The sequence below is a fragment of the Notolepis coatsorum genome, assembly GCF_963971535.1.
Source record: "Notolepis coatsorum genome assembly, chromosome: 12".
Taxonomy (NCBI): Eukaryota; Metazoa; Chordata; class Actinopteri; order Aulopiformes; family Paralepididae; genus Notolepis; species Notolepis coatsorum.
This window is the reverse complement of record NC_140176.1, coordinates 11,210,782-11,225,838: the sequence shown is the minus strand read 5'-3', so window position 1 is coordinate 11,225,838 and position 15,057 is coordinate 11,210,782. Positions and strand designations below refer to the sequence as shown.

The following is a 15,057-nucleotide window of genomic DNA, read 5'->3' as shown; positions in this document are numbered from 1 at the left end:
GTTTATTGTTTATTGTATTATTGTTACTAGCTAGCCACTAGCATCTAGTGAAATATAACAATGTGACTGTAGTAGCAACGCCGGTTCCGTTGCTGTGTTGTATCAAAAGGAACATACATTAAATAAAGTACATCGTAGCATGTCCAGCTAACACCATTAACGTTAGCTTGCTAACTCAAATGGGTCTATTTTACTAGCATGCTAGTGGCTAGGTAGATACCTTGATTTCAATCATATGCTTCTAGTCTAACCTGCTGATAATAACATATAAGTTATACAATTTATCTCAAATAATGAATATTTTCCGATGGTCCATTAAGTTAGCAAATAGTTAATGGTAGCTCATTGTTATTACTAGTAGTATTGGTCTAGTACAATTTGGTACAATCACAAAGAGGGTCTAGGCCGTAGTACACAAGCATCCCCACATGGCTTGGTCTTTGTTGGACCACAAGGCATTCTGGGTATGTCCACCACATAGTGCATCTAGTCTCTCCATCCACATGTCTTCGAATCTGTGTACCATCAGCACCTATTCACTACACCACCTCGTCACATCTTTTGCGCTCTGGTGTCCCCACCCACCCACCGCCTTGCCGAGTCACCTCTGTCGCCCTACACTCCCTACCACCTCCTCAACCCCCACCCCTCCACACCGAAGGTGGCGTTAGGGTCTGGACTTGTAGACTTCCTCTAGTTTGGGTCCCGCGACCGACTCAGCGGAGGTTACAACCCTGTCCACCCTTGCGTTTTCCTCTGTGTCACACGTACCACTCCCCATTCTTCCCTCACCTGTCCTGGGCACGAGTGTCGGCCACCCTACCCGGTGCTAAAGGTACCCCCACCACCCACTTTCACCCCCCCCCTCCCCCCATGTACCTTGATCTGCCTCTGTGTGTCTTTCTTTAACTGTCCTTAACTCTGTCACTTGGAGCAGGTTGTCTAACTTCTTTCACAGTGACATTGCTCTGTCAAAGTCTCTTTGACACAATCTACATACTTTTACAGAAAGCAAGTAATAATAATAATAATACATAAATTAATATATTTTCGATACAATACATAAATATATACTTACAGCTATAACATAATATACATTAAGAAATATTTGCTGTAGAACATACGTTTCCTGGTGTAATTCACTAACTACTAGGGATGCTCGATATTGGCTTTTTACCGATACCGATAAACCTGATAATGTCCAACTCTTAATTCCGATACCGATATCAACCGATACCGATATATGCAGGTTCCCCCCCCCCCCCCCCCCCCCACCCAAAACGGAATAATTCAGGTAATTAACATTACATATCTCTTATTAATTAACACAACATTATGCATACTTTGACAATAAATAAATAATAATTGTTCTTACTTGCTTGCCTGGTAAATAAAGGTTAAATAAATGTAAAAAAAATTGAAAACCGATACCACTATTTTTCGATATCACATTTTATGCCAATATGGTAGGCCGATAATATCGGACATCCCTACTAACTACAGTAACTAACACAATCACATGTACAACCATACACCTGCTAGTAACACAATCACATGTACAACATACACCTGCTAGTACACAATCTCATGTACAACATACACCATTAAAAAAACACAGCAATTCTACTGTTCTAATATGTCCGTCCTGCATGGTCCCTACAACTGCTCCGTAATGTCTTCCTGACTCCTCCTGAGACATGGCTCCTTCTCCGAGACAGGCTTTGTGCTGAGCAGCCTCTGTTCTCCTTGTGAAACACACTAGTAACGACAACAAGACATTCCTTCTCCTCTTTTATTACAAACAGTGATATTTAGCACAGTGATGCATCCTGTCTTCACAAAACACATTTATAAACATAACTAGAGAAGTCTCCACCAGGTGGCGTGTCTATATTCCTACGTCTAGAGTCAATAGAGGGCTTTCACAGAATGTTTGAAATGACAATTTTGCTATGACCAAATCATGCCCTTGCCTTTTATAATGTAAGGGAGTTGGGACGAACATGTTGATGGGCAGCTAAATGCCCCTAAGAACGAGTGAGATGCAGCTGAGCATAACAAAATACCTTAGCCGCTACGTTACTGTGTGAGAGAGAGAGAGAGAGAGAGAGAGAGAGAGAGAGAGAAGAGAGAGAGAAGAGAGAGAGAGAGAGAGAGAGAGAGGAGAGAGAGAGAGAGAGAGAGAGAGAGAGAGAGAGAGAGAGAGAGAGAGAGAGAGAGAGAGAGAGAGAGAGGAGAGAGAGAGAGAGAGAGAGAGAGAGAGTACAACCGTACATTACTACAAGCTAGCGGAGTTAGCACTCGATGGCTACACAGGACTAGGTACTGAAAAGGTCTCACAAACACCACAGAGCTCCTTGTTCATATTCATAATTGCGCACAAATATATAGACCAGTCCGCCGTGTAGTTTGTGAGATTTGCAGCAGAATTTATAGTTTAGTTGTTTCTAATTATATGAAAGTACAGACTCTTTAACCTAACTTATTAACTTAACTTAACGTATATTAAACATTGGCATTCAGGAAAAAGCTCATTCTGAATTCTCAGTTCTTTAAAGTTTCTGGAACCGTTAACTTAAGTTAGAGATCGGCCTATAAAACACATATCCCACAATGCAAAGTGGCCTTGGAGACCATAGACCATTAAAAATATGCTTTCAATATGGAAAACTATATTCATTTTTGAATTGAGTACAAAGAATAGAATGCATTCATGCTAGGCTGTTAGGTGGCCGAGCGGAGATTGCGTTCGTCACCAGCCCCGGAGCTGTGAGCTGGATTCGCCCCGGGTTGTCACCAGCTTGGCTGGCCGTCTGCACTGATACAATTGGCTGTATCAGAGGGTGGGAGAAGCTGGCGGGGTGGGTCCGGGTCGTTGTAAACAGCGACTCCTACAGTTCGGTCGGGGCGCTGCTAAGCGCGGATTGGACGTGAGGGGGATAGTGTGGTCCTCCCACACGCTACGCCCTCTCAATGAGAATCCGCGCTGCCAGGTGAAAAGAAGCGGTGATTGGCTGGACGTGGTCGGAGGAAGCACGTGGTAGCCTCCACTCTCCAGGATGATCTGACTGTGGGGGGTAAGTGCGCAGCGATCAGGAGGGACTGGGAATTGGCATACGACTAACATTGGGATGGGAGAAAATCGGAGGAAAATGGAGGGGGAAAAAGACCAATAAAAAAAAAAAAAAAAAAATGCATTCATGCTGCCTTTAAGAAACCTTGGCAGGATTACACACTCTGCATTCACTTTACTCACCACCATAATAGGTCACAATGGCATTCAGTTGTGAATTTGACCGTATACCTTTACTATTATTACACGTCGTTCATCCTTTCACTTGGAACGTCAGAAGAGAAGGAATGTTGTGTCGGCGTCGTTTACTAAAGAACAGGGTGGCATTTTCATAAAGGGTTGGCACAAAGCCTGCATAAACACTGGCTGTCAACACGTCTCATAATCCCTACTGTACTGGCACACAGATGTCAATCGTTGTCATCTCGTCTTCATTTCTCACGCTGTCAGATGAAGACAATGTACTGTATTTGATGTGTTGTTAGGATGTTGTCTCTTTTCACTCTCTCTCTCTCTCTCTCTCTCTCTCTCTCTCTCTCTCTCTCTCTCTCTCTCTCTCTCTCTCTCTCTCTCTCTCTGTCTCTCTGTCTCTCTGTCTCTCTGTCTCTCTTCTGAGTCTTTGAATGGTGTGGCTGAGAGTTAAAAAAACACGCCAACATTTTGGGACATTAGCTTACCGTCTTCTCCAGAGAGAGACAAGAAGATTGATAGCAGTTTCCTCTCTGTGTGCGTTCAGTAGAAAGCTATCTGGCTGCATGTTAGCCTAGCTTAGCACAACGAATGGAAGCGGACATGGCCGGTTAGCCTAGGGGCATTGTCCGCTTCCATTCATTGTGCTAAGCTAGGCTAACGTGCAGCCAGATAGCTTTCTACTGAACGCACAGAGAGAAGACTGGCATCTATCTTCTTGTCTCTCTCTGGAGAAGACGCTAAGCTAATTATCCCAAAATGTTGGCGTGTTCCTTTGCAGCTGTTTCATGCTGGATCTGGATCTTCTCTGCTTGTGTCTAAAATGGCCTCTTTTTACTTTTCTCTCTTGCTAACTCCCTGTAGGGGGCGGTATTCCTCACGGTGTGTTGCCGGCGGAGTTGGGGCCGGGGGGTAACGCGGGCGGCGGACTAACCAATCACGGGCCACGCTGGGCGGGCGCGCATGAGACCGTCCAGTTCCCCCCTGACACTATGCTAAAGCTCACAGATCCGGCCGACGGTAGCGCCGAGGCCAGTAAGAACAAGGGGGCCAAGAGAGGCAGCGTGACCTGGGCCCCGAACCTGACAGAGGAGCTGGGCTCCGGCTCTCTCTCATCAGGCTCCGCTCTTGACCCGCTCGCTCACACGGTCACCGGCGCTCTCGGCGACCACGCCCCGGTCGCTGGTGGTGGTGATGATCATGAGGGTAAAGGTCAGATACCTCTTCCTGGGCAAACACGTAGGTCCTCTGTAGATCCTTCTGCCACACGGGACACACAGAGGCCAGAGAGGGACTCAAAAGGTGAGGACCGTTCGGATCATGGCAACTCTTCCGTCATCTTCATCGCCATCATCATCTTCATCATCATCAGCAGCAGCAGCGGGACATAAACAAATCAAGAATTCATGTAATTGTCTCGCTGCTCAGGAAGCCATCTTTTTCACCCATTCCTTTTCTCTCTCATTGTATCACCTTTACCTTTCAGAAAACCGCCGTTGCTTGCAATATCATATCAGAAAGGTTCTACGTTCATATTCACCGGGAATTGAATCACATCCGTGCCTCAGAGCACCTACTGCTGTAGTGAACAGACAAGACTCTAGAGGGCAGCAGAGGCAGCAGGGACATTGTGTTGCAATTGACACAATACAATGGCCCAGTCCGTTGTGATAAACATTATGTATAGCTGGTAATAATGACTGGGGATGTCTGGTGCATTTGTAAATGAAAAGCAAGGGAAGGCTGTATGTATGTCTGCTATACATAATGTTAATTACACAGGATAGCTGTTTCAATTGCAAATCGCTGCTTTCACTCAGCTATCAGCACTGCTGATAGCTGAGTAGCTAATAGCTAGTAGCTGATAGCTGAGTGACAGTAGAGAAGTGCCACCTGGTGGTTGTTGGTACAAACAACACCCAGTGGTAGAATTACCGAGAAGGCACCCTTCATCTTTCTGTACTAAAAGGTGCGTTTGGAACTGTAGACTACTGGCAATTGTGTAGTAGATGAACTGGTAGGTTCTGTTTTTAAAAGGTAAGTTACTGTAGTTCAACCCCAGCTAACTGAGCACAGTCACGCCTCTCAAAGGTACCCCGCTGGCCACGTGTGTCACACACACGCACACGAAGGGGGGTGCATTTTGGTCACAACCTCACGGTGAAGCAATCTGGCTCCTTTAGGACAGTGGTTCTCAAACCTTTCATGTGATGGACCCCCACACTGATACACATTAGGCTGCAGGCCCCATTCGATGGACTCTGGAACATGTGTGGGCCCCGATTTCCAAGTCCAGAACTGAATCCTTACACTGAAGAACCATATAAGTCCGTTTTTTTAAATTATTTGGGACAGCCCATGTATTTGCTGTTTTGAAGTTAATCTAAATCACTTGGAGTGTGAATGTGATATATCACAATAAACTATTCAACCTCTACTGTCTTTCATAACACTCGTTAGATAATAAAGTACTCAACCTCTACTGTCTACAACTATGAATGATCACAACACTAACTTACCATCTCTAGATAATAAAGTACTCAACCTCTACTGTCTTTAACTATGAGTGAACACAACACTCTAACTTACCATCTCTAGATAATAAAGTACTCAACCTCTACTGTCTTTAACTATGAGTGAACACAACACTCTAACTTACCCTCGTTAGATAATAAAGTACTCAACCTCTACTGTCTTTAACTAGTGAACACAACCCTCTAACTTACCATCTTTAGATAATAAAGTACTCAACCTCTACTGTCTTTAACTATGAATGATCACAACACTCTAACTTACCATCTTTAGATAATAAAGTACTCAACCTCTACTTAACTATGAGTGAACACAACACTCTAACTTACCATCTTTAGATAATAAAGTACTCAACCTCTACTGTCTTTAACTATGAATGATCACAACACTCTAACTTACCATCTTTAGATAATAAAGTACTCAACCTCTACTGTCTTTAACTATGAATGATCACAACACTCTAACTTACCATCTTTAGATAATAAAGTACTCAACCTCTACTGTCTTTAACTATGAATGAACACAAGACTCTAACTTACCATCTCTAGATAATAAAGTACTCAACCTCTACTGTCTTTAACTATGAGTGAACACAACACTCTAACTTACCATCTTTAGAAAATAAAGTTTGAAAACATTGTTCATCTGAAAACTTAAAACAAGACTTATATGGTTCTTTGTCTGAGGTCCTGTCTGTACTGGAGGCGGGGAGATGCCGGTGGAGAGAGTGAAACTTGTGATCCGAATAGTCATTCGTATGCATTCTCTCACAGGGATTCTCTCAATGCAATGAAATAATAGTAGAATTAAACGATTCCTCACCCCTCTGGGGACCCCCAGGAGCCCCCCCCCCCCCACCCCCCAGGGGACCCCAGGTCGAGAACCACTGCCTTAGGACACACACACGTCACCTCAGAGCACATTAACGCACGTAGACCCTCCAGGAGCCAGCCAATCACAGCCTGTCCTTGGAAGTCACCCAACCGCAACAGCCATGAGGTGTTTATGGTAGTAGTGCACTGTGCTCTCTCTGTGACCCCGCCCCTCTGAGCCTCTTGCCCCGCCCCTTTCCCTAAATAGAAGGAGAGATAGAGTGACGACACCACGTGACTATTTGTGTTTGACAGGCTGACTTATTATCACTGTGTCACACGATCAGCTGGGAGAACAGTATACTCTCTCTCTCTCTCTCTTTGATTCCTCCTTCCTCAAAATCTCCTGACCACTTAACGCCGTAATCCGAATCGAATAATGTTAATGCTACCGTTTTATATTCATCACCAGTAATCATTTTACACATAGCTGGTAATAATAACACCTCCTAAAAGGTTGAAGGTGCAGTTATGTAGAGGCTTGATATAGTCATATTACAGTGTTGCCTGTGTGTACTGTACACACACAAACCCTTGCGATCACAATACATGCGTGTGTTCTGAGACGGGCTGGGTCAGATAAAGAAAGTGTAAAAGGAATTCGTAATGGAACACTGAAGCTACAGAGAAACACACGTGACTCTCGTATAGGATCTGTGGAAAAACTTCAGTCTCCCATTACCGCTTGAAAGGGTTTGTGGTGTTAATCGAAACTCTCTCTACTATACCACCCACCCCAGCCTCCCCTACGCCACCGTTTGGCATCAGCGTGCTGGAGTGCGTACGTGACGCCATGGTGCTGGCCTGGAAGCAGCCCGCCTCCATCGGCGGCAGCGACATCACCGGCTACTTCGTGGATTACCGCGAGGTCGTGGACGGCGTGGCGGGCAAGTGGCACGAGGCCAACGTCCGGTCCATCACCGAGAGGGCATACAGCGTAAGTCACAGCTCATACAGCGAGAGGGCCTACAGCGTGAGTCACAGCTCTCTACAACACATACAGTACAGCGAGAGGGCCTACAGCGTAAGTCACAGCACATACAGCGAGAGGGCCTACAGCGTGAGTCACAGCTCTCTACAACACATACAGTACAGCGAGAGGGCCTACAGCGTAAGTCACAGCACATACAGTGAGAGGGCCTACAGCGTGAGTCACAGCTCCCTACAACACATACAGTACAGTGAGAGGGCCTACAGCGTGAGTCACAGCTCTCTACAACACATACAGTACAGTGAGAGGGCCTACAGCGTGAGTCACAGCTCTCTACAACACATACAGTACAGTGAGAGGGCCTACAGCGTGAGTCACACAGCTCTCTACAACACATACGGTACAGTGAGAGGGCCTACAGCGTGAGTCACACAGCTCTCTACAACACATACGGTACAGTGAGAGGGCCTACAGCGTGAGTCACAGCTCTCTACAACACATACAGTACAGTGAGAGGGCCTACAGCGTGAGTCACAGCTCCCTACAACACACACAGTACAGTGAGAGGGCCTACAGCGTGAGTCACAGCTCCCTACAACACATACAGTACAGCGAGAGGGCCTACAGCGTGAGTCACAGCTCTCTACAACACATACAGTACAGTGAGAGGGCCTACAGCGTGAGTCACAACTAGGGATGTCCGATATTATCGGCCGATATTGGCATTCAAATGTAATATCTGTTTTCCAAAAAGAAAATTAATTTTTTTTTTACATTTATTTAACCTTTATTTACCCAGGCAAGCAAGTAAGAACAAATTCTTATTTTATTTATTGTCAAAAGTATGCATAATGTTGTGTTAATTCCACAACAAGAGATATGTAATTTTAATTACCTGAAATTATTCCGTTTTTTCGGTATCGGTTGATATCGGTATCGGAAATTAAGAGTTGGACAAATTATCGGTATATCGGATATCGGTAAAAAAGCCAATATCGAACATCCCTATTCACAACACATACAGTGAGAGGGCCTACAGTGTTAGTCACAACACCATTTCATTCCAACGTGTGTAGGGGAAATGGACTGTTCTCGTGTGTATACAGCGACCTTAGAGGCAGTGTTGTCTTCTGGGTAGAAAACAGGTGGATTTGCCTCTAAATGATGCGGTAGCTATGGGAACGGTTTGGCTTGTACTGTGTAGATAGGGAGTGCGCCCTCTGGCTTTAAGTTTAAAGGAACACTCCAACATTTACCATCTCTCCCAGAGTCAGACGTGAAGATTGATATCAGTTTCATCTCTCTGTGTGTCCAGTAGCTCCAGAGCCTAGCTTAGCACAAGGACTGGAAGCAGGAGGGAGCAGCTAGCCTTCAGTAGCTTAGCACAAGGACTGGAAGCAGCAGGGAGCAGCTAGCCTTCAGTAGCTTAGCACAAGGACTGGAAGCAGTAGGGAGCAGCTAGCCTAGCTTCGTCAAAAGTGAAAAAATACAACTTCCGACGACTCCAAAACTGACACACAGAGATGAAATTGATATCCATCTTCTCGTCTGACTCTGGGGAAGACGGCAAAATCTTGACGTGTCCCTTTAATCTTTACCACAACGCTATTCTACTAGTGTCGTCCATTTTGACTATTTGGGAGTCGTTCCCTCTCGGTCACCACGGTGTCTCTGTGCGTCCAGGTGTCGGAGCTGAAGGAGACCATGAAGTACCAGTTCCAGGTGCGGGCTGCCAACATCGCCGGCGTGGGCATCCCCTCGCTGCCCAGCGCCACCTTCCTCTGCGCCGAGTGGACCATCGCCGTGCCAGGTGGGTGAGACCGCACCGGACGCACTCGACGTTAAGATGGAACCCGCAGACCTGTGGTTCCTGTCGACTAAAGACGCACTTCTTCAATCATTATCTGAAATTAGGGATGTCCGATATTATCGGCCTACCGATATTATCGGCCGATATCGGCATTAAAATGTGATATCGGAAAATATCGGTATCGGTTTTCAAATTTTTCTTTATTTTTTTAATTTCTTTTACATTTCTATAACCTTTATTTACCCAGGCAAGCAAGTAAGAACAAATTCTGATTTTATTTATTGTCAAAAGTATGCATAATGTTGTGTTAATTCCACAACAAGAGATATGTAATGTTAATTACCTGAAATTATTCAATTTTTGGGGGGGGGGGGGGAACCCTGCATATATCGGTATCGGTTGATATCGGTTGATATCGGTATCGGAAATTAATTGTTGGACAATATCGGTATATCGGTATCGGTAAAAAAGCCAATATCGAGCATCCCTATCTGAAATGAATTATTTTTTAATAAAAAACTCCAACCCTACACTGTAAGAAATAAAGCTGCCAAATACTTACTGTCAAATTACAGTCAAATCAAATACATTTACAGATTACAACCTTTATTTAATGGTTAATATTTTGATAGAAGGTAATTTACTGTATTTTTATGGCATTTACACTTGAAGTAGAAAAACAAAAGTAATCTGTAAAATAGTGAATTTCCCGTGAAAAAACATTTATTTTTTACAGTGTAACTAACCTTACTGTCATGCACTCGTCCTAATATACCTATAACCTACACTGTAGCACTCAACACTTTGATGAACATTGTTACTCAGCTGATAGAGTTGTGCCCTTCCTGATGACTTGTCGTACAAAACGTGTAAGTCGCTTTTATTTGGGTAAAAGCGTCAGCTAAATGACTAAATGTAAATGTGAATGTGAATGGTCTCAGTGCAGGGTGATCTTTCCAGAATGGCTTTGCTTCCCAACGACACATTCAGTAAATAACTACCCACGTGACTCTCAGCCTCTAATTCTTAAAGTTAACTATCAGTTAAATACTATTTGTTCCTTTGCTTTTAACATATAGTTCCTCGTTAGTTTCTAGGGTTCTTAAAGGGGCACTTCACCAACAAAACAATGCTTTTTTTTTTGCACATAATCGCACACACACCCAAAAACTCTAAACAGTTCATTTAGTTTGACAGTTGTACATTTGTTTGAATATGGTCACCAGTCTTCAGGGGCATTAAATCCTTGTGCTGTGTTAATTACAACTCAATGAAAGGATGTAGATGAAAAAATAGCAACACCTTCTTGTCTTATAGGGACTGCTACCTTATCATTTAATTGAGCTGTAACTCATTCACTCTCAATAACTGTAAAACTAAATTAATGTGTACAAAACTGTTTGAGGTGAAGTGAAGTGCCCCTTTAATAATTATTTGAGCCCAATTTCAGTGGAATTGCGTTGCTTGGGAACAGTTTAGACTTCCTGTTGCCGAGGCGACAACGTTACTTCTTACAATGCCGCGTGTCTCATAGATATATACATGGCCGCCTAGTTATAGTTGAAAGTGGGGGTGCAAGTTTTTTTTTTATCCTTTTTTTTTTTTACTTTTTTTTATTTTTATTTTTTTTGCAAGGGGTGGTTTGGAGGGGGTCCGGCACGACCCCCTCCACGGCAGATTTTTTTTACATTTAATGAACACCTGTATGTGCAATTTCCTGCAATATAGAGCCTTCAATCTTGACCAAAATAAAGCTGCTCTTTTCACTATAAAACTCAGTTTATATTGCAGTATGATAGCTATAATAATAATAACTTCACTGCGAGGGCTCTTTTAGCTAACGCTAGCTAGGCACGTATGATAGCCAATTACTAGGGATGCTCGATATTGGCTTTTTTACCGATACCGATATTCCGATATTGTCCAACTCTTAATTTCCGATACCGATATCAACCGATACCGATATATGCAGGGTTTCCCACCCCAAAAAACGGAATAATTTCAGGTAACTAATCATTTCACTGGATATATATATATAACAAATATTGTTATTGTTTTTTCTTTTTTTAAACCGATACCGATATTTTCCGATATCACATTTTACTGCCGATATCGGCCGATAATATCGGTCGGCCGATAATATCGGACATCCCTACCAATTACTATTATAATAATAATAATAATAATAACTTTCCCATCCTCCCAAAGCCCCTCCAGCCCCGTTCACATCCGCAGCACCAACAACAACAACAACAACAACAACAACAACAACAACAACAACAACAACAACTAATTGACGCTATCAATAGCCCCAGTGAGCGCGGCGGCTGAATGAATGAAAACTTTATTTAACAGATTGCAGAATGGGTACAATACAGTACGGCTCAATACACACAATTGTTAAGGGGATGCAGACCAGAGAAAGACGTTTGTCTTGTTTACATCAGGGTCCCCTTTCGTGACTGTGCTGCACCGAGTGAATCCACAGTCACTTGCTCCTCAATGGGAAACCAACCTAGATTTACCATGAAGGACTGGTTCTGGCCGAACCGTTCGTTATACAAGTATCACAGAGACATTACAAAGGTGCTCACAGTTGCACGAGGGGTTCGCACAGAGATACGGGATGGTTTGAAAGCTCGGCGTTGCTAATAAATATTTTTAATATTTTTTTATAAACTGCTCAAAGCGGCATTGTTTCCGCCGTTGGGTGATCACAGCGCCTGCGCACCATCCTGTATCTCTGGATTCACTCGGTGCAGCAGCGCCGAGGCTCACCATACGAGAAATATTCAGTTTCAATCTGTTTGCGCATTTAGTATACAGTCACAGTGTTCGACTTACGTGATGATTTGCTCCATTTTGATGTAAACGCCGAAGAATAATCCTCACGAGTCACAATGTTATCCAATATCCAGCCTGAATTTTTCAAACGCTTTCGAAAAAGCCGCCTCCCCCAACATGTCGTATACGTCATGCCGACGAACCGTGGCCCGTGGGCACTGGATCAAACCATTAAAGTGGGGGGGTCACACAATCTTTGGAAACTTAAAAACTTGCTATTAAGTGTCATTGCGTATTATTAATTTGATTGAAATTACGTAGTTATGGTTCGATAAGATTTATATATTGGGGGGGATATTTATATCATATGATATGATCAAAAAGTGAGGGAGCAAAGAGACAAGCTTGCTCCCCCAAGTTCAATAGTCCTGGAGCCCGTGCATCGTCTGCTCCGTTAAGTGGGCGCCTATGGATATATATAACTAGATGGTGCAAGGGCGGAGTCTCCAGCGTAGTTCACCGGCGGCCATCTTGTCACAGGCAGCACGCCCACTCATAACATGAATGTCTCTATGGTGCATGTACTATTGAAATAACCATAGCTTGCTAAATTTTCAACCGATTTGCAAACAGTTTGGTTTATTACAAACGTTATTAACGTGGCTATGATTCAGGTTGCTTGGACATGTTGAAATAATTTTCATATGAAAGTCCATTATAAGTATGCAGTATGATAACTACATCTCTGACGTTTATAACAAACCAAACCGTTTGAACATTTTGCCAGCTATGGTTATTTCAATAGTACATGATTGCACCATAGATGTTCATGTTATGAGAGGGGGCGTGCTGCCTGTGGCAAGATGGCCGCCATGTGGCAACGTCGGTCTCCATTGGCCAGCAGTGCGGGTGAGTCATCTAGCCTTTATATATGTCTATAATGTGTCTCCCAGTGGTAACGGAGAAGCCATTTTCTAACCAGGACCCATAAAGTCTTATAATTGTAGTTGCAGTGTTTGCTTACATAAACACACTGACACAGGAAATCAAAACGTAGCCCGTTTAGAATGTTTATGTTGTCAAGTTGTAACCGTTTACCTGTGATGTCAGCGTGTGTCATGATGTCGCAACATGTGACCGTGTGTCTTCTCTTGCTGATTGGCTCCAGGTCAACATGTGACCGTGTGTCTTCTCTTGCTGATTGGCTCCAGGTCAACATGTGACCGTGTGTCTTCTCTTGCTGATTGGCTCCAGGTCAACATGTGACCGTGTGTCTTCTCTTGCTGATTGGCTGCAGGTCCTCCTCATGATCTGCACGTCACAGAGGTGCGCAGCAGCTCTCTGGTGTTGCTATGGAAACCACCCGTGTACCAGGGTCGCGACGAGGTCAACGGGTTCTACATCGACATCAAGGAGGCAAAGGCAGAGGAGGACGCGTGGAGAGGAGTCAACGAGAAGGCCATCGGCAAGAAGTTCTCCAAGGTCACTGTCTTCTGACACTGTCTTTACACTGATGAGAATTTAGTACCTCAGACGAAGAACCATATAAGTCTGTTTTGTGTTTTCAGAGGAACAATATTTGTATTATCTAAGTTATAAGTGTTGTGTTCACTCATAGTTAAAGACAGTAGAGATTGAGTACTTTATTATCTAAAGATGGTAAGTTAGAGTGTTGTGTTCACTCATAGTTAAAGACAGTAGAGGTTGAGTACTTTATTATCTAAAGATGGTAAGTTAGAGTGTTGTGTTCACTCATAGTTAAAGACAGTAGAGGTTGGGTATATAGTTTCTTGTGATATATAACATTCACACTCTTATTGGTTCTTCAGTGCAAGGTTTTAATTAATCGAGGTCACTATCTCACCCTATTTACACTGCCACGTAAAACAGTTTAGTTACATGCTGTCCGTGTTTGTATCAAAGATTCAAAAACCATTTCAGACTGAAAAAGTAAGGTTTCTAAATGACTGTGTAAACAAAGCCATTCGTGGACTGTTCTCCTACACAGTGGGTGTGTGATGATCAATAACATGTCACCTTGTCACACGATCACTTGGTAGATCGAACACCTGAAGGACGGGGAGACGTACGTGTTCCGTGTTCGCGCTCAGAACTTAGCCGGCGTTGGAAACCCCTCTGAGGTCACGGAACCGGTCCAGGTCCAGACCAAACCAGGTAGGACCAGGACCAACCAGTGTGTGATGCCTAGACAGCCAGAGAAACAGAACCAGTCCTCGTTGATGTAGGCCCAAAAGCCTTGTGTCTGTCCAGTTTTGGTAATCTTTTCATGTTTTGTTTTGACTTGAATTGAAAGTATACAGTACAGTATACAGTACAGTTCTCCATGTCATTGGGTCTCATAATGGGGCCCGGCGACTTCCAAGGGGTTCCACAGGGTTCCAGGGGGTTCCCAGCTAAAAGGGGAATAGTTGAACCCTTTCACTACCACACTACAGACGGCGTGGCAGTGAAAGGGTTAACCCTCTGTAGTGTGGTTGTGAAAGGGTTAACCCTTTGTCGTGTGTGGCAGTGAAAGGGTTAACCTTATGTAGTATTGCAGTGAAAGGGTTAACCCCTTTGGTAGTGTGGTAGTGAAAGGGTTAATTTCACTAATATTTTATTCACTAGACATTAGCATGAGATACTTGATCAGAATAACTATTCTGCCCACTCGTTTCACCCTCTGCGTGAACTATAGACAGTGATGGACAGTAGACAGAAAGTGCAGGTGCTACATACTGTACATTATAGACAGTGATGGACAGTAGACAGAAAGTTCAGGTGTGCTTTGAAGCAAAGCACTAACGATATATAACTTCAAAGATACATGATGGGTGTCAATCTGATGAGTTTACCCTTTTGAAGA

General features: G+C 43.7%; 1 protein-coding gene across 1 annotated transcript in view; it reads left to right on the top strand.

Moving 5' to 3' along the window:
- Positions 1 to 15,057, top strand: part of myom1b (myomesin 1b) — a gene marked incomplete at its 5' end in the record, with an annotated part of 87,223 nt that overhangs the window by 52,503 nt on the left and 19,663 nt on the right. The window contains 4 exons of the mRNA XM_084326431.1: positions 7,407 to 7,603; positions 9,281 to 9,407; positions 13,489 to 13,673; positions 14,252 to 14,366. Coding sequence (XP_084182557.1) covers positions 7,407 to 7,603; positions 9,281 to 9,407; positions 13,489 to 13,673; positions 14,252 to 14,366 — 624 coding nt within the window. The remainder of the gene's footprint in view (positions 1 to 7,406; positions 7,604 to 9,280; positions 9,408 to 13,488; positions 13,674 to 14,251; positions 14,367 to 15,057) is intronic.